We start from the raw sequence: 25669 nt of genomic DNA on the forward strand, positions 1-25669 counted from the left end.
CTTCCTCGACTGTTACTTCAGCATTCATACATGTCAGTATATGGTACATGCATGTTCCTATGTGCAATTAAAAATTACACCAATAAATGACACCCAATATAAAGAGCTCATGTACAAATTTCAGATGAGCAAACACCACCAAATGCAAGGAAAACTGAGGAAAGAATGGTCGAAATAGCATCAGTAGTCTGGCTTTTCTGCAGCTAAGGAAGGTTGAGGTTTTTGAGGAATCAGCTGAAGATGTCATCCTTGTATAAACTGCTTTGCAGAAGGATCCTGAGGAGGAGATGAGAAGGTGATGGAGGAACTTTGTAGTCTGATGCTGAAAGTGACATCTGGATTAGTCAGTTCTTGTGTACTTTTCTGGTTCACATTGTTGTCTACAAGAGATTTTTAATTATCTTTCTCACATGTTCTTTGTAGTGGCTTAAGTGAGATTTCCACCGTGGAAGCAATGGCTGAAAATGGTAAGCAATATGACCAAGATGTAACTAACATTTCACCATTTAAGTCTGTGTTCTTGCTTAAGCAGATTGTGTTCTGTTTTTCCAGTTTTTGCTGTAACACTAATATGACTATTTAAAGTTCCCCCCCCCCCCCATGCACAGTACTTATAAGTAGCCAATTATTATAGTGTACTGGGTGAGTGATTCAAAACCCACTGAAATGGCTACAGCTCTGTGACCTGAAACATAGTGATGATTCACCTCTGCCTCAGGCATGGGCCTTTGCTCATGCTCTGGGATCCTCCCAGTGCAGAGTGTGAGCCCTGCATCGTCAGCTTGGACTCCTCTGGCAGCCCAAAGGGCTTGTCTCACAGCGGAGGCCCTCTGATGGAGCGAGCAGGGAATGCTTTCCCAATCTTTGTGAAACAATACCGTTGCCCTTCACAGCCTTTGATTATAGAGTCTTTCATTGGTTCTGCAGGTATTAAATACTGCTTGTTAAAGATGAATCTCTTCATACAACTCCATATTAAAACTTTTCTTGTATAGTATCTGGCTGAAAAAAAGAGGTACCACAGACTAAACAGGCAGTGAGAAGCATCTGGTTTTTTGCAGGCATATTACTCTAAATTAGAAATTAGGTTACGAAGCCTGCTAATGACTGCAGTGGTAGTTTCAGGGACATACACTGCAATGTCCATAGTGCCTATGACAATTTCTACCCAGAGCAGGGGGTGGGAAATCAGAAGCAGATCTGAAAATCAGGGGAAGTACCTTTGTACTGAAATCAGTGGTGCAATCTTTTCTCTTTGTTCTTGCACAACTCCAAAGTTATTGTCTTTTAGACTCAAGCAGCTGGACTTCCATCTCTGAATTGCAGAGAAGTTAGAATCATAGAGTGGCTTGTATTGGAAGGGGTTGTCAAAGCTCGTCTAATTCCAAGCCCCCTGCCATGGGCAGGGACACCTCCCACCACACCAGGTTGCTCAAAGTCCCATCCAGCCTGGCCTTGAACACTTCTAGGGATGGGGCATCCACAACTTCTCTGGGCAACCTGTTCCAGTGCCTCACCATCCTCAGAATGAATAATTTCGTCCTAATATCAGTACCCACTTCTGGTTTAAAACCATTACCATCGTTCAGTTCTCCCTTTTTGTCCTCAGAACATATTAGATAGGAAAAGGTTTGGCTTAATGTTGGCTTTGGCTAAGCTTTGCCCTCCTTAAAGAACATTTTTTTCATCAGCTGCACAAACTCAAGAACAGGCTTCCCAAACCTTGTCTCAGCCTGCTTTTGTTTTGGAACAGCAAAGTTAATGCTCCCGTCCCATCCACCTTTGGGATGACGGAGGAATAAGCTACTACCAGCTTTGTGGTTAGTGTCAACTAGCTGTTATCAGGAAAAGGTGTGTGCACAGGGAAGATGTGCCACTTCCTATGGCCAAGTGCAAAATCTGCACTCAGTGTTCTGAGTCGCAGCTGTGCGCTGGAGAAGTGGTAATGTGGGCTGCATCCTCCCCTTCTGGTTCATCTGCCAAAGCAGCCACTCAACGTGTTGCAGAATAAAACCTGGAAATATCATCAGCAGGAAGTTTTAATTCAAATGAAAGTTACTGAGCCACAGTTCCTTAAAATTATCCCACTGAAAGTCTGTGCAGCGGATGGGGCAGACTCAGAAGAGGGTCATCGCAAAGGTATCAGGCAAGGGTCCCAAACGTCCTTCCAAATCTTGTGGTCTGGGTTCCAGCTGGTGTAGGTGGCTAAATACCGGTTCGAGCATAACCACAGCCATTTGCTAAGCATTGCTGTCAGGACACCCTTCAAGGTCATAACTGCTTGCAAGGCCATGAGTTATTGGTGTTTGTTGTGGAGTGACTGCTGATAGATTCTACTTGGATAAGCAACCAAAAATACTATGTGTCACCTACCTGTAAGGCAACAAGAGAATTGCTAACCCATAAATACTGCTTTTTTGTTTGGTTGTTGATGGGTTTTTTTAATAGTATCAACAGTCAGCCCAAAGTAAACCAGGACAGACCTGTATTATGCTGCCTAGAAGTTCACAAAGCCTCTTATGTTTGTCACAGCAACTTCTTTCCTTTCCACTGTAGAGGGTTTTAAAATCTGATGTAATAAAATGTCAGAGAAATCTCTCCTGCTGTTTTACTCACTGCAGACAGGAATTTCTGTCAGACAGAACAAATGGGCTTGGATTCTGCCCAAGGGAAATGTGCTGTTCTGAACTCTCTAGAAGCTGGAGTAAGCCAGAGTTTTACCACATTATTAAAATGACATTCATTAGAAAATCCAAACTGGAATTCAGAATCCAAACCTGCTCAAGGTTCCAGGGATTCAGACTTATTTCCAGTCTCTCCCTCCCTGCATGATACAGATAGGCAGATATGGAGTAATTTCTATTAAATAGTTTCTACAAAGATTAATTTTTACAATTTTTTTATTGTAACAGCATTTTTAGGTAATAAGTCCTCCCTGTCTTAGCCTTGATTCAACTAAAGTGTACTTTTCTTCTTGCTTTTAGCTCTGTTTTCTTTATGCTTTTCAGTATTTCTTCTTTATTTCCTTTGCATGAAATAGTGTTTGAGAGTATTACTCAGTTTTTGCCAGTTTTCCTAATTTTTTTTCTACTCAAGAGAAGTTTGCATTTTGTCATATCAGTCTTAGCTGCTGGATGCAGCATACCTCAAAATCAATGACAAACCTGCCTACAACTCCATCTAAGATGAGATTCTTTAATGTTTTTGCGTGTATTTGTCTTTCTGCTCTGATTCTCAATGCATTCCTTTTTCTGCTCTTTCTCTTCTCTCCCATTTTTCTTCTTCTCATCTTGCTCCATTCTGTTCTTTCTCTTTTATTCGTAGTTTATACCTTTAGTTTCATTTTACCTTTCTCCTTCCAGAACATTTCTTCTTAGTTTCTCTCTTCTATCCCTTCCATCCATGTGTAAAAGCACACAAAGAAATTAAGGTGGATTAGAAATTAATAATAGCACTTATCCTGCAGTCCCTGGTGAAATTCAAGGAATATGTCTTCAGTGAGACAGAAAAGCTTAATCCTTCCACTAGGGCATAGCATGCAATTATGCTAACTGAAAAAGGTTATCCTGGACAAACTGTTTTACATTCATAGTTCTACGTAGTGTTTCTTTGATTCACACTAACTAAAAAACCTGCAATAAGACCACTCTAAAATCCCTCTAACAGTATTACCATCAGGAGATGCCTCTTGTTCCACTGCAGAAAGAGCCGGGGATAATTAAAGTTCCTATGTAGGCAAGGAATTTAGGTGCTTTAAAATAGTGTAGACAAACCTGTGCCCTTTTCCTTGGAGAATTTGCAAATACTCCATTAGCAAGGTGGAATGTTTGGCTGGTTTCCTGGTCACAGGAAAACAAAGATCTATATCAATTTCATTGTCATAAGGATGTTCACAGCAGCTTCTCCAAATGAAGAAATTACCTCTAGAATCTTCCCAAAGGCAAAAGTTATAGATTTTACTGGTAACTATAGTTACATGTAGCTCCGTACTGAAGTGAAATGTAAATAATGTGTTATTTCAGAAGGCAATCAGTTGTTTTAATGGACGAAAAAAAAAACACACCAAACCAAACACAATCTATGCATTTTTCTATGTAGTATTTTTCCTTCTGAAAATTTTATCTGAGGCTGCTGAGAATTTCTGGTGCATTGCACTCTGTGCATGTAGAATACAAATCTACATTATGTAATTCCTTTAACCCCCCACAATCAGTATAATTAAGTAGTACATAGGCACTTGCTTTTCTGACCAAATCTGTTTCTTATAGTAGAAGCTTTTAATAATATTTTCTTAGAAGTAAACTTTACATAGCTATGATTCTTGACTGATTCAACTGAAATCAGTTTGGTTAAAACCCTACAGAAAAAAAAAACAACGATACTTTCATTTTCACAAAAGCTAAGCATTTTCCTCAGCCAGGAGACCATAATTGCTGTAAATAAAAATGATTTAAAAGGGTAATAACGTAAGTTCCACTACCAATACATTAAAATAAAATACAAAATATCATGTAAAGTATAACCTTGAAATCTGAGAAGGGTGTTGTCCAGGCTATTTAATAGCCATTACATGGTTGAGGAGTGGAAAGGCACTGAAACAGTAAATGTCAGTCTGCTGGCTTATTTCCCTCACAGTCCTAATGACAACCCTAATACCAGCTCTTGATTCACTGCTATTATGCTCCTCATTGTAAGCAGATGTTAATATTTTTGTATACAGACTGAAAACATTTATCAATTGTAGGTATTTGTCACAACTACCTGTAGTTTCAGAGCTAGAAGAGAATCTTCTGCACAGAGTTCTGTGGACCGCACTGAAAGGCCCTCTCTTCCTTACTTGATTTTACTTCTGTTTTCAGAAATATGCCAGTATATTTCTACCTCGCCCTCCACTGTAGTCAACAGCAAATTTTTCTGTATCCCATTGAGGGTACAGAATCAGGCTTTAAATCCACTGAAGCAAAAAAGGAATATCACTGCAAATATTATGCATATCATGCCCCCATGTAAGGACTACCGCTCTTCTGAGTGTTGTTTCTCACTGATCAGTTGTTCTGTGTGCTTTGTCATTCACAGACTGGTAGTAGTTCAGCTTTATTTATTTATTTGTTAACTGGTCACTTGACTGACAGGATACACATCCTGTTCTCATCTCTTGATTTATTCTGCTCTTGCTTTTAATTTCTCAAAGTTATCACCTTTCAGGTATTGTTTCTATTGTATTCACTTGTCAGCTTCAAGACCACCCATTTTATCCAAACTGTTGTAATGTATTGGTTTTGGATCACCTTACTGAAATTGAGCATTTTTCAAGACATTGAAGATGTCTTATCCCATTTGTACCTATTGACATACAAATGGTAGCAGCACCTAGGTTGCATAAATAACTAAATGAATCTAGCTCATTACTTTGCCACCTACTGTAGGATTTTAGCTTTCTCAGCTTACAGGGTTTGCTAAATTATGCATGTTTCTATTTATAGACAAAATAATTGGAAGACTGACCATGGATCTGGAGGAACGAGGGATTCATTTTTCAGCAATTTATACTGCAGTGAGACCTTCAAGGGTGAGTAATCTTCAGTGCCTAGAACTGTTGAATTTTTGGCATCTTAACAACTTAATGTTTACAGAGGAATGCTGTAGATGATTTTCAAGATTACACACACAAGCAATCTGTATTATATGAGGTTTTGACCAGAAATGATTGCATGAATTTTCATATGCAATAGCTATATCACATAACTGCTAAAGCCTTACTAATCTAGGAGACCATAAATTTGCTATGCCTTTAGTTGCCTTTAGGACTTATTATTATTTTTAATGACTGTAGTGTTAAATATTTTTTCATTTAACAGTTTTATAGTAAGTTCTACATGGAACGTTATTAGGCTTTTCTCATGTCAGTAAAGATGGAGTGTAGTTAATTAACTGAAGGCTACTAATTTATTCCTTTTTAAATTAACTGGTTTCATTCCCTTTAGTCAATATTCAGTATTTACAACTGGAACACAAAGTTTACACTCTTGCTGATAGTCAGAACATCATTTATAGATCATCATATCATGTTAGCAGTAAGTAGCAGTGCAGAATATTTATTTATGCAGAGTTATCTGTTTTGTATGATATACTGCTTGTCATCAAGCAATATTTGCATTTTAATGTGATTAAATGGAAGACAGTCGTGACTAGAAAAACAGAATGCAATTCCCACTAAAGAAGAGGGGCATAGGAGGGATGTGCTGTATCCTAAAAAGTACCTACTTTGAAAGAAACTTACCTGATCCAGTGGATAACACGTCTGAGCTCCTAATATGATACTTAGTTTAATTTGAAATTTTAATTCAAACTCGGGATAATGTCAATTGAGAATACAGATGTTATAATTTCCTTGTTTTGGCAACAGGAAAGTCGTTACTGAGATTGTCTAGATCTCATGCGAGCCCTGCAAGCAGGATCTTGAGAAGTCAGTGAATTTTCAGGAGGGAACACTAACAACAATTCACAGTTGTTATTAGCACAGGAACAACAGTTGGAAAACCTGCTTTAAGTGGGCATGGAGTGAAATCTGTTTAGCTTATCCAAAAGAAGAGTAAGAATCAACTTGATTGACCTTTATAAATGTTCTTTAAACCAAAATTGGACGGGTTCCTCAAAGGTGTCGTGAGTGCAATTAGAAATAGTCTGGACTTTCGCAAGCAAGATCTTGAATCTCTGTCTGTCCAAAAAGATGCTCAGAATGGTCCCTTCATATCCCAAGCGAAAGGCTAGTTCGGCTGAAGAAAAAGGAGAACTTTCTTCAACAATCTGCCCTGTAAACTTAACTTCCAGAGAATGGGTTTTCAAGACCAGGGTTAGAGTACACAATCAGAGCAGCATGCGGCAGCTCACATTGACATTCGTTGTGATGTGTGTTTCTTGTGGCAAAGGAGAGGACATGAGTCCAGCACTTTTGATCTTTTTTTTTTTTATACTGTTTTTTTTGATGAAGATCCAAAATAAAAATTATTTCGTTATTGTGGCTCTTTACTGAAATCAAAGGGACACGGGCATTTGTAGCTTCAAATTGCATTTCGAACAATTGGAATGAAAAATATTTTTAATTAATGAAAGAATTGGTATCAAGAGAAGGAATTTTTAGTGCAATTTTAACAGTTTGTTGAATTTCAAATCTATGCATATTTCAACAGGCTTTCTAAATTAAAGTGACTTAGTCTGAGCAACTGATGTACTTTTAAATAATTAAAGCAATGTATTTTAAGATGTTCTGCATTTTAAAAAGTAAGCAATTTAAACTTTTCTTAATTGTATAAATTCAATGCATATTCATATAAAACCATTTGAAGTTTTTTTTTTCTACAATTACTTGAAGTTATTGCAGTGCATTCAAGGTTATCAGCTTCTGTACAGGGCTAGGAAAAGCAAAATGGAAAGTGCCTTTGAGGGTTCATCTGTCTATGCATTTGCATGTAACCTCTTCTTAAGCATATATTGCATATCTTTGGTGTGCTTGAACTACAGAAGATGTGAGCTGTTTTATAGCCATAAGTTAGAGGACTGATTCCCTCTGCTTAAGCTACAAATACGATATTCTATGATCTTGGAGTTACCAGGTCACTCCGCAGTGGTAACCAAGAAGACCACTCTATATGGGAAGTAAAAAGCTTTGATCATGTGGGAAAAGATTTTACATTACTCAGTACATTTGAAAATCAATACCAATCATTCCCTATGAAAGATTTGCATTTGCTAAGTGGGCTTTTTCCCGCTGATGAAGGAAATGAACTTTAAATATGACACTCAAAAAGAAAAAAAAAAAGACAGCTCCTTTGATCAAGTAAATTAATTTTATGAAGTGATGCTCCCAAACACTGGGACTCTGATACTTCTCTCCCTATAGCTCTGCCTCCTTGCTCTTAGGCAGTTAATGGAGTTAATGGCTTCATAGCATCTTGTTGCATTCATTCATTCTTCCATCACCTCAAGCAAGGAAAATAAATGTGAGAAATACATATATTAGAAAAGATTTCAGGCAGGTATTGGCTTTGCAGAAAGTGATTTAATGAGACAGAAAGCAAAACTCTCCTGTGACTGAGTCCCTTTTCTGATTTGACGAGGAAGGGCTGTTCAGTTTAGTCAGTGCAGCCACAGATCTCTTTGGGCTATCATCCTTATCAGTTGATAACCCTAGTGCACTATGGACATTTATTCAGGCTGGTTCCTGTGCTATTCCAGTTTCAAAATTTGAAGCTGGGAGATACAGTTAAGCCTCTGAAACAGCATCTGTTTGAAACATGGAATGGCTTCACTAACCAGATGATGATTCCTCTGGATATCCCACTGTGTCGTAATGGAGCTTTCTTCCCCCAGCAAGGCACCTGCCACATCTCCTGACTCTTGTTCCAAAATGCTTTGCCTTAAAGATGTGGCTGAGTTGGGCTGGCACTGACAGAGTGGTTTGTATACCTAATTCTGGGCAACTGTAATGTAAATATCTGTATCTGAAATCATCAACCAGGGCTCTCTTTACAATCAAAGGACTGAAACGGGCTTTTTAGGGTATGTTTTTTCTGAATTTTTTGTAGGTGACTGGTGCAGGATAAGAAGAAACTTACCCTTTATCTCTGACAAGCATAAAGGCACCACATGCTTAGGCTACAACTCAACATACGCATTTAGTCAGACAACTCTCACTCAATATTTCTCATCTTGTTTTCCATTAAAAAACATAAACTTGTCCTAAGCCTTGAGGATACCTTTCTTCTCCTTGAAACTCATTTGTTAGCTTATTTTTCTTTGGGAGAATCAACCCCCTCTACAGTCCTTATTCCTCTCTTGTATCTGCAAGTCATTTTCTATTATCACTGCTAGCTAGTTTTTTTGGCTTGTGATTGTAATGCATGATGTTGCTTGCGCTGTTGTAATTGAAAAGGTTAAAAGACTGCAGTGATTAAAAGATAGGTATGCCTCAAATCATAAATCTCATCATGTTTCCCATTCTTCAGGTCCTCATGCCGTCCGTGTCAGTTTTTTAAAAGTTTGCTTCTGAAACTTCTGCAAGACAGCTTCATAGTTTTCTGTTTAGATTGAATGCAGCAGAGACACATATTGCCAAGTGGAGATTTATGGCTACCTCCCAGCTGATACTCATTTTGCTGACACCACTTTTTACAGATGCATTGTGAAGTGCTGTTTAAACCTTCTCTGCTGCCCCCACATTTTCAGAGAGTTTCATCTGCCGTGGGCTTTTGACTGCTTCACTCTACAAGCTGTCTGCTCTAGGTAGCATCTAAGTTTCTTGAGTCTTTGATCCCACTCAGAGCCAAGCAATCTGAGTTACAAGATCTTTATTCAGCCATAAGTAACATGGGCATCCACAGCACAAGTGACTAACTCTTAAAAAAGTGTCTCTTGAAGGTGTAAGATCCTCAGATGATACAGAAGCATGCCTTAGCTTAAAAGAGTTAGGAAATGTTTCATCTTCTTTGGCTAGTGCTTGTTGCTGCATTTTCTTTGTATTTGTATTCTTTGCATTTTCAAACTAATGCATTTTGCAGTGCTGCATCTTCCCTTGGCATCCAGCTCCTCTCTTTTTTGTTCACCACTCTGAGGAGACTAAACTCTGCAAGAACCACCCCACTGACTTCACAGCTTCTGATTAATGGAATGCTTTTAACTATTAAGTATAATCAAACATCATAATATGATCTTTCCCATGAACTGAATGTTAGAAAAATGCTTACAATGCCATTTGCTGGTGTTGGGGTTGTAGGAGGGATGCCCTCATGCATCCTTGAATATGGGAATTCCCTTAATCATTTACTTTTGTATTTTTTACATTTGAAGGAGCAATTATAATTTGACAGTGTAAAAGAGCATCAGGGCCTCCAACTTAAAAGGAGAAGCCACAGAAATTCTTCATCATTTAGTCTTCTCCCTCACTTTAGAATTTCATTATCATGAAAAATAAACTTTAACTCGTAGATGAAGAATATGCACTTAATTATTTCCCAGCTAACTCAGTATTTTCTACTTAGATGAGGTGTAGTCTTTTTAAATAATTACAGAAGAACTGCTTAAGGCTGGTTGAAGCCAGTTACGTGTTGCTCTAGAGGAAAAAAAATGAACAAAACATGTAGCCAAATTAGCGTGGAAATTGAATACTAGGGATGTGAGAAATGCTAGCTAGCAATTCTGTATGAATCAGTTCATGTGTTAGTGGGGAATTCAGGGAAATAACTGCAAGCTAGTGTTTTACCTTTAACCCTAGACTTTGCACTACTATTTTGTAGACATGGGTGTTAAGATTCACTTAATTTAAACATTTTTTGCAAGTTTACCTTATAATTTGTTTGTTTATATATATATACGTATATCAACTTCATTGGGAAATGAGGGTAAGCACAGAACTAATTTTTTTTTATCTGATCAGAACAATCTTTTTTATTTTCAGTTGCCAACTTCTTAGGCTATAATGGGTTCCATATAAACCATATTAGAAAGTTGTAAGGTGTTTAAAGCTAAGGACTGAGAAAAACTGGGATGGGGGAGGGATGGTGGAGAAGGGCACATGTGAGAATGGTATGTTCTAAGAAATCTGTCTTAGGAAAAAAGGAAAAGAGAGAGAAGGGGAAAATACAGATATAAAAACTTCAGAGAAAACTCCTAGAAATACATTAAAGTATAGCTAAAGGTCATAAAAAATATCAGATCAAAATTAAGGTATAAGACTAAAATATGATAGAATAAAGGGAATACATAACTGTAAGCAAGCATATTGATATGGCATATTGACAGGTATGTTAAAAATTTCTGACAGGAAAAAGCCAAGGTAAAGATTTTATTAGAATGACAGATCAGTAAAAGACTGCTGCTGTATCTTAAAGAAGTTTGGATTCAAGCAGAGAAAAGTATTTTATTCCCATAGACTCTTGGAAGACTGAGGCTGTACAGAGCATCCAAGTGGTATGACTGTGAGCTAAAGATTGAAAACTAAAACTGAAACAGACCATATATCTGTGACACGGTGAATTCATGGAATCACAGAATGGTCTGGGTTGGAAGGGGCCCTTAAAGATCATCCAGTCCAACCCCCCTGCCATGGGCACTAAATCAGGCCGTCCAAGGTCCCATCCAACCTGTCCCCTAACACTTCCAGGGATGGGGCATCCACCACCTCTCTGGGCAACCTGTTGGGCTGCTTCTTGGACCTCTCTGCTTTGGATCAGGTGAAACTTACTGGTGATAAAGGCAAATGGAACCTGAACTGAGAGCAACTGAATGTGCTCAGTATGGAGAACGTCCTGTTCGCCCTCTTAGCTCCACTAATTATGTTGACTGACTCTGTTCATACAAAGAATGCAAACAGTTTACAGACAACATACTGAAAGCTAAAACTAAATGCCTAAAAGTGTTTTTGAAAGACGACTTCTCTCCCCCTACTTCTTCCATGCATGCAAATGTCCCAGAGTGTCTTGTGACAGTGTGAAAACAGAGTGAAGGAGGTGAAGCTATTAGAAGTAATTCAACCATGCTTAAAAAGTGAAAGTCTTGTGTGCGTACAGAAAATGTAAAGGAATATAAATTCCTGCAAGCTAAGTGCAAAATTGTAAGGCAAACATTTTGAAGAATAATGTGTGAAAGACATTAAAACATAAAAATACAGTAGATGGGAATTCTTTCAGAGATCATTGGATCTAATCAAAATGAGGAAATCAGAAAAGTAAGTGACAACACAAAGCCAAATGAACCTATGTGTTGATAGTCTCTGTGGTGGAACGTAGAGAACTTCTCACTTCAGAGACGTTTCTAGTAATCATCTGGCCTCAAAAACCTTTGCTGTTATTGAGCTGGTAGTAGAACAGATTTCAGAATAAACCAATAAAATGAATATTATCATATCACCAAAGTAAGATAATTTTCACCTAAATTCTAAATAAAACAAGAAACTGCCAAACTAATTATCTTAATTGTCATGATTTCAAATGTAAAATTATACATTATAATTTATGTAATTTATATATGTACATACATAAATTATAAATTAGTTTGGCCTTAATCCCAGAGGAGCAGGAGGTAGCAAGTATGACATGGAGTTTCAAAAGAGGTTCCATATATCTGGGAAATACAACCAGCAAACCTATCTTCTGTACTGGCCAAACTGGTTGAAAGTATAGGAGTAAATAAGTGAATATATGAGGAAAATACATTATGGATTCGGTGTTCTTTGAGAGGTGTAAAACACATAGGTAAAGTGATCCTGTTGCTACAGTAAAAAGGGTAAAAAGTGGGGTTATTTGGGGGCAGAAATAAAAATTCTGAAGGTAGGAAACATGGATAAAAATAAAGGATCAGTGTTTATGCTGGAGAGTGGAATTACATATGGATGCATGTTGAGACCTGTGCTGTTCCAAAAAATATGGAAAGGGGGCCGAAATCTGAAGACACTGGAGTTTGTCGATGTACTGACAAGTTAGAGAAACAACTCACAACACTGTGTTACTGGGTGATAAAATGACAGATGAAATCCAGTGTAATGGAAAGTAACACAGATAAGGAAAACCTTAAATATGCATATTGCACCATGGTGAGAGGCTGCTATTTCTCAAAAGAGAGATTTTGGTGTGACTGTGGGCAGATCTCCTGGAACATCACAGCACTCAGCAGCAGGATGAATAGCAAGCAGAAAGTTAGGAGTTATTTGGAAAGGAAAAGGGCAAAGCAGCAAGCATCAGTTATTTCACTACGTAAGTCCTTGGTGAGTGCAAGTCTGTGAGTGACATAATGTGTGCAATTTTGGCCATCCCATCTCTAAAGGGGTACCTTACAACTACAGTACAAGACGTAAATATCTAGGAAAAGCAATAGTTCAAGGGGGAAATAATAAAAACATCAACAACATGGATAAGCTTAACATGAAGTAATTATTAACTATCCCTTGGCCACTGTTGATGATTATCACCACTTACAGACCACAACGCAGGAATTAAGGAGCACCAAATTCCTTAAAAGAAGCAAAATATACTGTTTTTCACCTTACGCATCTTTGGATGACAAAAATACATTGATTTCAGTGATTTGGTAAACTAGTGGAAGAAATATAGGAAGGAAGGATGGATGGAAGAGCCCATGTTCATTGGAATGCAATCATCAGCTCTGAAAGTCTCTATCCCAAAGATGACAGGAATCAAGGAGGGTATCCTGGGACAATTATTGTTTTTATTTACCCTTTTCTTATTCATATCAGCCAGTTACAATCAGTAGCACTGGAAGTGAGCTAGGTGGACCTTTGGTCTCACAGTGTGTAGCTGGTCTCGTTTCTTTGCTTGGTGGTGGAAGGTAGATATTGACATAGCATTTCTCCAGAACAGGAATGTAAGAGGTAATACGTAACTTATTTAACTAAAGGCCATAAGCCATAAGAAGCAGCCAACAGACTAAAAAAAGCTCAGCTAAAGGAAGCTTACAGACTTTCCTCCTCGTGCTTGCCTGTCGGGTTGTTGTGGAATTGCCACATGAAAATGTGGCACATAAATCATTGTTCTGTTGGCAACTGGGAAATCTATAATAAAAAACAACTGTGTCAGCTGGAAATCAAGTAGGTGTCTAGCTCTGTGCAGTTTTCCTTACTTCACTGTAGTGAAACAGGTTGGGTTTTCAAGATCCCTGTCAGTAAGGATCTGCAGGTTTATTCTGGGAACTCTGAATCCCTTCCCCATTCATTGCTACCACTGGTCAAAGGGAACTGTATCTTCTGGTCAAAAAGAAATGTATTTCCCACACCTTCTCCAGACACCAAGACCCACAGGCATGATCTTCTTCAGAGGCAAACATGCATTCTCATTTTGAGGAAGTCAGGGGTTAGAAATGGGAAACCAATCCCATCCGCTCGGAGAGTCACAACGCACATCTCCTCCCAGTGTGTTCCTCGGGCTGAAGTGCAAAGAGCTCAGTGCTGTCTGACAGGAAAGTTTGTGCATGTCAGAACAGCCTCGCCCAAAACATCGACCTGCATTTCTTCTTGTATTCCTCCCCACTGCAGGAAGTTAAATAAATAAAGCTGGGAAAAGATCCATCTGGTTCAGCCATTGGGCTACCTCATGTACTGGCAAAAGCATTGATATTCTGCACCATTTCATTTCTAGTGCAGCCTCTGTTTGTACTAGAGAGATATTAAAGGAACAAAGACACACTATACCAGCACATGACATAAAAATTTGCCAATAATCAGTAAAATGCATATCCCTGATCCCGGAAACTGTTTGTGATCTAGTGGTTAGAGGCAGTATAACAAACTCTTAAGTTTTAGTGCATCCACAGTTAAAACTAATTAGAAGAAACATCAATTGTTTTTTTTCTTGTTTCAAATGGCATATCATATTCTATCTCTTCTTTCATTTTAGAAAATAATTCATTCACTTTATATAGTGCAACAGGATGTCTCAATTTCAAAAATTCAGTGTTTTTTGCTAGGAAGACATTTTGTGGAGCAGTTCTAGATCTACTATACCTGTGCATGTAATGGTTGTGCTTTTTTATTTTCTAACTCTTACTGTGTCTGAGATCCACTGAAGTATTAGACCCTATCCAAAGCCATCAGCTAATGACTTTCTGCCATTTGAAGCAGGAAAGAGGGACCGTCATTATTCATACATAACCATTGTGCATATGCAGCCATTAATTCATAGATACAGCATACATGCCTCTAAAATTAGAATAGCCAATGATTTTTTTTGTGTGTAATTTTCAAGCATTTTTATTACTTTAACGGAAATATATCCTTGCTTTAGTGATGGGTAGTTCTATTGAAATGTTCTTTCTAAAAGTTACTTTTATTAAATAATACTGGCTTTTCCATAAAAAGAAATCAACCTGGAATTGTATGCAAGCCTCTATTCACAAAGATTGCACATTAGAGCTTTAGCAGACCAAGCTAAGAATTAGGCTAGGGTGGTCATAAAATGTTGACAGGCTGTTACAGAAGTGTTTGTGTATTGAAGTACAGATCTCTTTTTCTTTCTGAGGACCATACTACCTATCCCTTGTAGTTGACAGCTTTAGATTCAAGAGGATTTCAGTCAACTAATACAAGGTATCTTTCTTTTAACCATTCTGGCTTAGAAAGTTGTCAGAAAACCAACTGATTTCAAAAACTTGTGGAGCTAGTATCTTTTGGGGGCATAGCCCTCTAGATTCAGTAACCTAGAGCCGTGCAAAGCTGTGCAGCCACCTGAGGTGGCACCAGCCAAACTGCAGCAGGACCAGAGGCAGCGCTGGGAGGGCTGTGGCTCACCAGGCAGGCCCCCAGACTGTTGGCCTCAATAATGTGCTGGGATGCTGTAAAAGTAGAGGCAGATTTGGCCAGTGTGGCTTCTGGGATACAGCCTAGTATCACAGCACCGTACTGGTTCATGCAGGCTAACCAGCTCACTCCAACCTAGCACGGGAATCTCTATTTTGGGGCTTTTGTATAACACAGGTCCTTTGTGTCACTGACAGATATGCCCCCAATTAAAAAAAAAATAAAAAAAGAGAGAAAAAAAAAAAGAAAAGCCAAGAAACCCATCCTCTTCCTACCAAAATGCCACTGGCATCTTACTTAATTTGTTAATGGAAGCATTACTGTAAAACCCATACATAAAGTGGTGCCTGACATCAAATTTAATATTACATAGCATATTTTGTTCTTGTTCTGTCCTTGTCATTTTACGAAAGCCTCAATGTTTACAATTGTAATGCCACATTGCAGCTGTTCTTCTCTGATGGGATTTCTGTTTTAACCCAAATGATTGAGTGACTTTACAGACGGATATTTAATGATTCATGAACAGCATCATCCTATGTTTTAGTGCACTACAGTATGTAAGATGAACCCTCAGTATTCTAACAGCTAGATATCTCTGCCTCTGGGGCTTTCAGCCAAAACACTGACAAAATCCTGGAACAGTGTGAGTAGGGTTTCTTGCCTTATTTTCAGCAGAACTATTGTAAGGGGAATGCTAGATCCTACTTTGCCTGCTTTCCTGTTGAAAATTCCTTCCTTCTCCCCAGTATATGCTTTCCTTATGACCCTAATGATCTTCCTTTGTGCTGCTCCACAATTTTTCTCACAGAGTGAACTGCCAACAGGAGCAATTGATTGTAGTTGAACCAAATCCCCAGCCAGGCTTGCTGTTGCCAAGCATCTGGTCACTGAATGCAACCCCACTAAAGAGCTGGAAGGAAGTTGGTCTTTGTTTTCAAATACACCTCACCTTACAAAGTTCAGCTTTCCAGAGTTTTGCAAGGTAACATGACAAGGGTCAATAACTGCCCCAGAGGTGGCAGTCACACCCAGCTGCTGGCAGACTTTGCATGTTTTGCTCTCTCTTTTTTTTTTTTTTTCCTGTTGGGCTGGAAACTGTCAGGAGATGAAAGAGATTATGAAGTTGAGATTAATAACAGGGGGCTGAGTTGTGTTCCCTGGAAGGGTTAACTAAGCTGTGGTGGAAATACAGCTATTCCGAGAGAAACCCAGAAGGGTTTATTAAAGTTTATCAAGAAAAAAGAAAGTGTGGTAATCTTCTTCCAAAGTGCATGGATGTTAGTTTTAAGATAAGTTTTGTCTAGACTTCATGATGTGGTTTTCATTTATATATATACCTTCTAGCTTACATACACTACTGTCAGAAAAACTAAGTGGATTACTGAGTGTAAGAAAGCAGAGTAGAATGTAAGCACTTTTTTATTGATTTTCCATTTTAAAAAATGCTTGTTTCATCTTCCCTGTCCAAAAGATCCAGTTTGCTAGAATTATTGGCCTTTGCCTTTTGATTCATCAAAACTAGAAAGATGGTGCCAGACTCCCCTCACAAGTGCCTTTAGTGCAAGTTCTGACTTCCCTGTTTTCTCCAAAAGTGTTGTGACACACAGATGGAGATGCTGACAGCAAGGAATGTCATTGTCACATTGAGCACAGTATTTTTATAGAGTGAATCTGACCATCTGAAAAACAGACCAGTATTTAGACTATCATTTATTAGAGACAGACCCAAGGAATTGTAAGAACAATATGTAACTTTTTAAAACTAAAAATTAATTTCATTGAATTATCAATAAAAACTGTAATTGTAACATAAAATACTGTCATACTGTCCATATCTTTTTCTTCAATTTAAGAAAAGCAGGGTGGTGATAGGCTTCCCGGTATTGCAGATTAGTCCTCCAAAGTGCTACAGGATCAAAATACTAAGTGGAGGAAGGGAAACATTTGTGGACGTTCAGGTTTTTAATTCCCCCATCACTATTCTACATTTGGGAAAATGTAGAGTATTGTTTGAAAATATGTTTGATATGTTTGAAAAACATATATGTTTTACATAAACATATATGTTTTATATAAAAAACAAATATATATATAAAATAAATATAAATATAAATATAAATATAAATATAAATATAAATAAATAAATAAAGTATATATATATTTATATATTTATATAAATAAATAAATGAAATATAAATATAAATATAATGTATTTATATAAAAAACAAGTATGTTTGATATGTTTGAAAAAACAATGTTGGCAGCTCTCCCAGCACTATGAGTAATACATTTTGCCCCTGTCTGCATTTTTAAATGATGTAACCCACCAGACCCCTATCTAGCCTCAGTCCAATCTTCAATACGTCTGTTTCTTCTTATTGCAGCAGAGGCACCTCATCCTTTTTCACATCTCCCATGGCAACTTGGATTCTACATACAGACATAAGAAAGTGGGGAAAACAGTCAGCTGGAGTGGGTATTCCCCTCAGCAGTCTAAAAATGATGTAAAATCTGTAGCATCTTTTATCCTTATGGCAGCCTTGCCTGAAACGGGCCCAAAATCTAACGTTAAAGCTGGGGAGTTTGGCATCAGGGAATTTTCCTTGAATGATAAATCTGGTAGATTCTTTGCAGAATTAATTCTGTATTACAATACAAACTCTTAGTACATTTTTTTCCTCTTTTGTATTCTAGATTAAATTGAATTTAATTGATTCAAATGAATTTTAACAATTTGGTAGATGACGAAGACATTGTTTTAATTGGAATAATTTGGGGTAGTTGTCCTAAGTGAAATTTAAGGTGGTGAATTTAAGTGTAGCAGCTCCTTCCACTGCTACATATTCTGTTTTATACATATTATGTTTTACTTTCTAAAATCAAGACCTTTTTCTAGGCCAGTTGCTGCTCTTCCTTCAGTTAGCTGAAAAAGTTTGGTATAAAAATCAGTTAAAACTTGGAGCAAGAAAATAACAGGAAATATCAAGGTTTTCTTCAGAAAAATGGGACTAGTCTGGCATTTGTAGATGTGCTTGTACATGGTATACATGCAAAAATTCCCCGTCTCATTTCAAGGCCTTTCAAATGGAATGATAATCTGAAGTGCTGCATCTGAGGTTTTGTGCATTTGAGGCTGGTCACAAGTGGTGTCCCCCAGGGCTCGGTACTGGGGCCGGTCCTCTTTAATATCTTTATCGATGATCTGGATGAGGGCGTCCAGTGCACCCTCAGTAAGTTTGCAGATGACACCAAGTTAGGTGCGTGTGTCGATCTGCTCGAGGGCAGGAAGGCTCTGCAGGAGGATCTGGATAGGCTGGAGCGATGGGCTGAGGTCAACTGTATGAAGTTCAACAAGGCCAAGTGCCGGGTCCTGCACCTGGGGCGCAACAACCCCAAGCAGAGCTACAGGCTGGGAGATGAGTGGTTGGAAAGCTGCCTGGCCGAGAAGGACCTGGGAGTATTGGTTGATAGTCGGCTGAATATGAGCCAGCAGTGTGCTCAGGTGGCCAAGAAGGCCAACAGCATCCTGGCCTGTATAAGAAGCAGTGTGGCCAGCAGGTCTAGGGAAGTGATTGTCCCCCTGTACTCGGCTCTGGTGAGGCCGCACCTCGAGTACTGTGTTCAGTTTTGGGCCCCTCGCTACAAGAAGGACATGGACGTGCTCGAGCGAGTCCAGAGAAGGGCGACCAAGCTGGTGAGGGGTCTGGAGAACAAGTCTTACGAGGAGCGGCTGAGGGAGCTGGGCTTGTTCAGCCTGGAGAAGAGGAGGCTCAGGGGCGACCTTATCGCTCTCTACAGTTACCTTAAAGGAGGCTGTAGCGAGGTGGGGGTTGGTCTGTTCTCCCACGTGCCTGGTGACAGGACGAGGGGGAATGGGCGAAAGTTACGACAGGGGAGTTTTAGGTTGGATGTTAGGAAGTACTTCTTTACCGAAAGGGTTATTAAGCATTGGAACAGGCTGCCCAGGGAGGTGGTGGAGTCACCATCCCTGGAGGTCTTTAAAAGACGTTTAGATGTAGAGCTTAGCGATATGGTTTAGTGGAGTACTTAGTGTTAGGTCGGAGGTTGGACTCGATGATCTTGAGGTCTCTTCCAACCTAGAAATCTGTGTCTGTGTCTGTGTCTGTGTCTATCTCAGCACCTTTCCCTGCTCTGGGTTCTGGCATGTGCATGACCCATGCTCGCTCACTCACCTCTGCACCATATGCAATTGCACAGGAATAGCCACGTTCTCAGTAAACAGAAGTCAAGAGATCTTATACAACTCCGGGGCTGCAAAAGAACAGGCCTATGAAGAAACACATCTAGCCATAAACATGTGGACTGCCAGTGCAGATTGTGTTTACACAGGCCACTAACCTGACTGGTTCTGCTGCAGTTCTGTTGTCCCCTCTAACTGAAGTTCTCCAAATGCTTGGTCATGACTTGGGTACTCTCCACAGGTCATAACAGTACTGTCAGTACAAACAGTACAGGACCTAAAGAGGTCCTTATCTTTTAGAGCCAGGCTTATATTTGCACTTTAACACTCATGTCCCAGCCTCACTTTTGTGAAGAATCCTGGGCGATGAGATGCAGGATGCCAGGTCGCAGTCCTTGAGCTGTTTGGGTTGCTGATAGAAGCATGCATGGCTGGGGAAGGAGCCATCAGATGATAATGTGAACCAGTAAGCTTGGTCACATATTCTTCGGGGCACTAAAGTGATAGTAATTGTTAATAAATGGTTGCTACTGACATAACATACCTCATTTCTATGCAGTCCTTTTTCCCCCTGCTCTATCAGAATGTTAATGAAAATGTGAAAAAGAGGCCAAGAGCTCCATTGGGCAAAAGGATGTGCCACTGAAATTTATTCCAATATCTTGATTAGGCTTACAGTTGCTTTACAAAGGTACAAAATAACATACAATTCACTTCATTGTGCTAGCGTGTGGTGATCTAATGAATCCCTACCAACTACTGAAGTGGAAATGAAAAGGAGAAAGTACAATCTAAGAAGCAGGCCATTTTCTAGAAGTTTCATTTCCTTTTTTTTCTTTTTTTCTTTTTTTTTTTTTTGTGAGGATCCCATTCCATTTTCAGCAATGCAAATTAATCTTGCTTTGAAAACATGATTCCTGCTGTGCACCTTGAAGCATCACCACGTTAAGCTCCTTCTTTTGGTCCTATTGTAAATGCCCTCAGATATGCAGCTCTGTGCTCTCCATCTGGATCTGCCTGAAGATGCATGCAGTCAGCTGGGATAAAAATGAGATAAATGTGTAAGACAATTGTCTGCTTCTGAATATATTTCTACTGTACCAAATACTGTGCTTCCATGGACTAACCTTCTTTAAAGTTCATTTGGATCTTCGTACTTTCTGTAATTTTTTTCTGTATGTGTATGTGTGCATACATATGTGTGAGAGCACTACATGTATCTTGTTCCATGCTTCTGGCAGGTATCATCATAGTTGAGTTATACATAGTTTTGAATTAGATAATATTTCTTTTAAAACATGTTTCTCTCACTGTTTGTAACTTAGAACAACTTTTCTGTCTCGTGTTTCACTGAAGAGAAGCATGTTACATACTTGCTTCCTTCTTCTGTGTGCACTGGTGATTCTGGTCAGTTTGACATTTTTAGTTTAGAAAAAGTGTTGACAGGAAACGTGCCTGAGTAAAAAATGTAAGGCCTTGGATCTCACAATCCAAACAGTTTACTCCGGCTTATACATAAACATATTGAAGTTGATTTTTCTTAACCAACTTTCTAAATTTTCATGAATCTACCCAATGCACATTTTTACATGCTTTGTTTCCCTTGAAAACTCTATTTTAGTTTTACCTCATGCTGTTTGCATTGAAGTGATTTGGTGTGGAAGGAAGGAACAGTTTAGAAATTTAATTCTGGTTCTGATAACACCTGCAAGTGCAATTACTTGGGATCTGTGCAGTTTTAAGATATGTAAGCTTTACTGTGTTATGGAAGTTATAAAATATCAGGTGATTTAAGTATGAACAGAAATTTCAAATTTGAAAAACTACCTTGAAGTTGTGATAACCTACCACCTTAAAATGAGATAGTTAAATGAGTAAGAAAGGTTCATTCAAATGAGCTTCTGGTAATTCCTGATAAGCTAGCCATCTACACTGGAAATGTTCAGGAGATTCTGAGTATAACCAGGTCACCCTACAAACATCCCTTGTGGAAAACACAGTTTAAACATCCTCTGGGTTCAGCTGCAGCAGGGCAGAAATTTTATCTCTGTCAGTTTTAGTTATTAAGCAATGAAAGTCAAAATTATTTGCAGGTAGGTAAGATACATTGCAACTTAGCATGAAAGACTGTAGTTACTCCATCGAAGCCTGCATTTGAATTTGAACTTGCTCAAAAATTTTTGCTACCCTGATATAGGGTGGGATTTTTTTTTTTTAGTATTACGTCTAATTTCATATCTGTGTAGATGATGGATAGACATGTACCTTTGGGTTCACATTTTGTGTTGGTAAGTTAATTCAAACAACAGGAATCAGGAAGAGCAGTAAATAAAACGTGTAGTTCATTTAGTAGGAAATTGCATCTCAATAAGATGGGGCTTCTAGCTCTTGAAATCTAGGAATCTAGACTTGAACATTGTGATGAAAAAGCCTTCCTCATCATGCGTGCTACTCAAGTTGTTGTGAGGTGTAGATCTCCAGATGATTTAGGACAGGATCATACAGAATCACAGAATGGCTGAGGTTGAAAGGGATCTCTGAAGGCGATCTGGTCCAACCCCCTTGCTCAAGCAGGCCATCCTAGTGCAGGTTGAACAGGACCATGTCCAGATGGCTTTTGAAGATCTCCAAGAAGGGAGACTCCACAGCCTCTCTGGGCAACCTGTGCCAGTGCTCTGTCACCCACATAGTAGAAAAGTGCTTCATGACATTCAGACGGAAACTCTTGTGTTTCAGTTTGTGCCCATTGCCACTTGTCCTGGCACTGAGCACTGCTGAAAGGAGCTTGGCTCCATCCTCTTTGCACCCTCCCTTCAGGTATCTCTATACATTGATAAGATCCCTGTGAGCCTTCTCTTCTCTGGACTGAACAATCCAAGTTGTCGCGGCCTTTCTTCACAGGAGAGTTACTCTAGTCCCTTCATCTCTCACCAGTAGCTCCATGTCTCTCTTGTACTGAGGAGCCCAGAACCAGACACGGTACTTCAGTATGACCTTCCAGTGCTGACTGAGGAGAGGAGAAGGATCACCTCCCTGGACCTGCTGGTAATACTTTGCCAAATGCAGCCCAGGATAACATTGGCCTTCTTTGTGGCAAGGGCACATTGCTCACTAGTGTTCAGCTTGGTGTCCACCAGGACCCCCCAGGTCCTTTTCTGCCAAGTTGCTGTCCAGCTGGGCAGTCCCCATCATGTTGGCATGTGGGGTTGTTCCTTGTCAGGTGCAGGACTTTGCACTTCACCTTGATGAGCTTTGTGAGGATCTCGTCAGCCCATTTCTCCAGCCTGTCAAGTTTCTTCTGGATGGCAGCACAGCCCTCTGGTGTATCAGAGGATGAATCCAGGGTGCGTCCAGTCTGCTCAAGGAAAGAAAGGGAGACAGCCTGAGGCTTAAATGGAACACAAGACTGGCTAAATGTAGCACCAAAAGTGAGGTGATATTCTAAGATAGCCAGGGATGGTGGTGTGTGAGGGAGTAGAATGGGACAACACAACAAAAAAAAAAAAGGAAATTATAAAAACGTTGAAAAGTTCAAACTCTCAAAAGCAGAGATAACTGGTAACTGTTTACTTGATGTTCTAGATTTTGACAGGTCAAAGTACTGTTATGCTACAGGTCTGTATCAATGGATCAATGAAATAGGTTTAATCAAATACATTTTTTCTGCTTGCTATGCTTCTGATTTTTCTAAACTTGACACTGAAAAGAACATATTTGCAGTGATTCTGAATTCCAGTGGTTGCTTTTTAAATTGATGACCTTTAGCATTAAGATACAAACAGCTGTTACCTGCACCCCAGATTTTTGGTACAGTATCTTTCAGCAAAGCTGATGTATTGACAGAGCTGGGGCTGGTAGTAGTGGTGGTGTTGCTGTCTGTGGTGAGGCTGAGATCTTTTATCAGTCTGAAAATCTACAGGAAAACTGACCTCTTTTTGCAGGAAGGAAAGGGAAATGGAAATTTCAGAAGAAGGAATTGAAATGTACTGATATTTGGCTGAGACGTGAATGCTGAGTGACTTCTGCTATGCCACAGCCAAAGCCCAGCAAGCAGCATTATCTGTCATCATGCTGGGACCAGTACCGCTGCACTCAGCACACAGCAGCCTTCTAGCATCATTTTTAACAGGATGCTTTGCAAGAAAGCATTGTAAAGATCCCTGTTAAAGCAAATTGAGAAAATGCAAATATACAGTCAGTTTGGTATCCTGTCAAAAGCTTTACTGATGGCAGGTTATGGGTAGATGCAGTTCATGCTACCAAAGGAAAATCTAGTTCAGCTAGCAGGTATTTGTCTTTGGGGTGCTCTCATAGTAGCACCTGTCACACGGTTGTGTCACATCAATTATCTGGTCCTTTCTGCACTTATATGGAACTTTCTGAGTTTTGCTTTGTTTTGCTATTAATGGAAATGGAGATTTTATGTAGTTTTCTGATTTCAACACCTGGTTTAATTGTATTATGACAAAATTTGGAAAAATGACCGTTTGCCATCTAGGCATGATATACAGAGACCACACCACAGGTCATGGTACTGGTTTGGAGGAAAGGACTAGACTAAGATACAACCTAAAAAAAGAAAGAGTGTAACCTTCTTCCTCTGTACTCCCTCCACTCCCTAAAAGTACAGAATGATCTCTTCGTTCCTCTAGCTGTTACAAGAGCAACAGCTCCACAGAGATGCAGTCATAGACCCATATTGTTAGAAATGAAAAGGAGCAATGAGCACAATCAGGACACTTCTCTTATTCTTACTGATGTGCACAGCTAAACATAACCATTGAAAAGTCAAGAAGTACAAGACTTAAAAAAAAAACATAACCATCTGCTGAACTTATATCCAAAAATTCCACTTTGGAACTAGTACAAAGTGTAGCCTGTTTCTATGGTTCATAACCATTCGTAATTTCAGCCAATGAAAATTGTGTTTTCCCAGTATTTTTTTTTTAATATGTGTTTGCAAGCTTTGAATTTATATTTGTTTGTAATTTCAAATATATGAAATGGCCCCATATCTTTTTTCTTGTCTCTAGCCATTCTGTTTTGGACCAGCCAACAAAAAAACAAAAAACAACAACAAAAAAAACAGCAATGACAGCAAAACAAATGAATAATTTTGGATCTAAGGTCTGTTTGCTTTGAAAAAGATCAGCATGTTGGTGTATCAAAATATTGCCAGATCAGCTGTGTTTCTCCTTTCCAAGAGAGATGATTCTGAATGAGGAGGGTTGCAAACCAGATGAAAAAGAAGAATTTTGTCCAGGCTACTTCTACTGCAGGTTCAGTTAGTAACCATGGTGTTCAGTTGTGAGCTAAGCCAATGTAAATTGCACTTTTTTTTTTTCCTTGTACCTTGTTTAATAGGGTCTTGTGATCACTGCATACCTGAGATCTAAAATGTCGTTGATAAATCCAGACAAACAAGACAGTGACTCTCAGTATGTATGGTTCAGATTAGGTAAAGGTGAAGGGGTCACTAAGCAACAGAATAAAATATGCTTTAATGATTGAGAGCACTGCCACTATGGGTTGTTTCTAAAGAATTGATTTACAAGAATTCAAAGTAAATACAATCAATTTCTCAATGTAGTATCTTGTCATTTTTAGCTTAGCATGGAATATATGGTATGGGGAAAAAGATTTTAATTCAGTAAGCTCATGTTTGTGCAGCAAAGAAGATAAGCCTTATTCTGAAATATGGAGGCAGGGATGTGGTGGGGGAGCTCTCAGCTTCAAACTGAAGGTCAGGGGCAAGCAGCGATTGCTGTCTTTGGTTCTGCAGTGGGTCCCAGGCTGGGGTATTTCAGATATCCTCCCTCCAGCCTCAGGGGTAAATTATCTTGAATCGCTGTGAGGTAATGCTTTCCGGTTTTGAATGTGCTAAATTACACCAGCCACAGGTACCTGATAGAAACAGACCTTCAGGCTGAAGGGATGAGTAGACTGGCTGGTAAGTGGTTGGAGAACATTTCTCCAGAGAGGTGATACCGCCAGGCTCCCGTCTGGTGTAGCTGTCCTGCCTGCCTGTAGCTGTGCAGGTGAGGACCTGCTGGGCTGCACAATCCTTGACTTTCTCTATTTTCAGTCACAAAAATGACTGAAACAAAGCCCGCTTTTAGAAAGGTGACTGGCAAGCTGTGTTGCCTCTCTTCTTCAGCATGAGT

General features: G+C 39.2%; 1 protein-coding gene across 1 annotated transcript in view; it reads left to right on the plus strand.

The window, feature by feature from the left end:
- Positions 1 to 25669, plus strand: part of ATP6AP1 (ATPase H+ transporting accessory protein 1) — a 57674-nt gene that overhangs the window by 18665 nt on the left and 13340 nt on the right. The window contains exons 5-6 of the mRNA XM_035559359.1: positions 424 to 467; positions 5484 to 5569. Of these exons, the coding sequence (XP_035415252.1) occupies positions 424 to 467; positions 5484 to 5569 (130 nt within the window). The remainder of the gene's footprint in view (positions 1 to 423; positions 468 to 5483; positions 5570 to 25669) is intronic.

This window comes from Cygnus atratus, chromosome 1 (genome assembly GCF_013377495.2).
Source record: "Cygnus atratus isolate AKBS03 ecotype Queensland, Australia chromosome 1, CAtr_DNAZoo_HiC_assembly, whole genome shotgun sequence".
Lineage (NCBI taxonomy): Eukaryota > Metazoa > Chordata > Aves > Anseriformes > Anatidae > Cygnus > Cygnus atratus.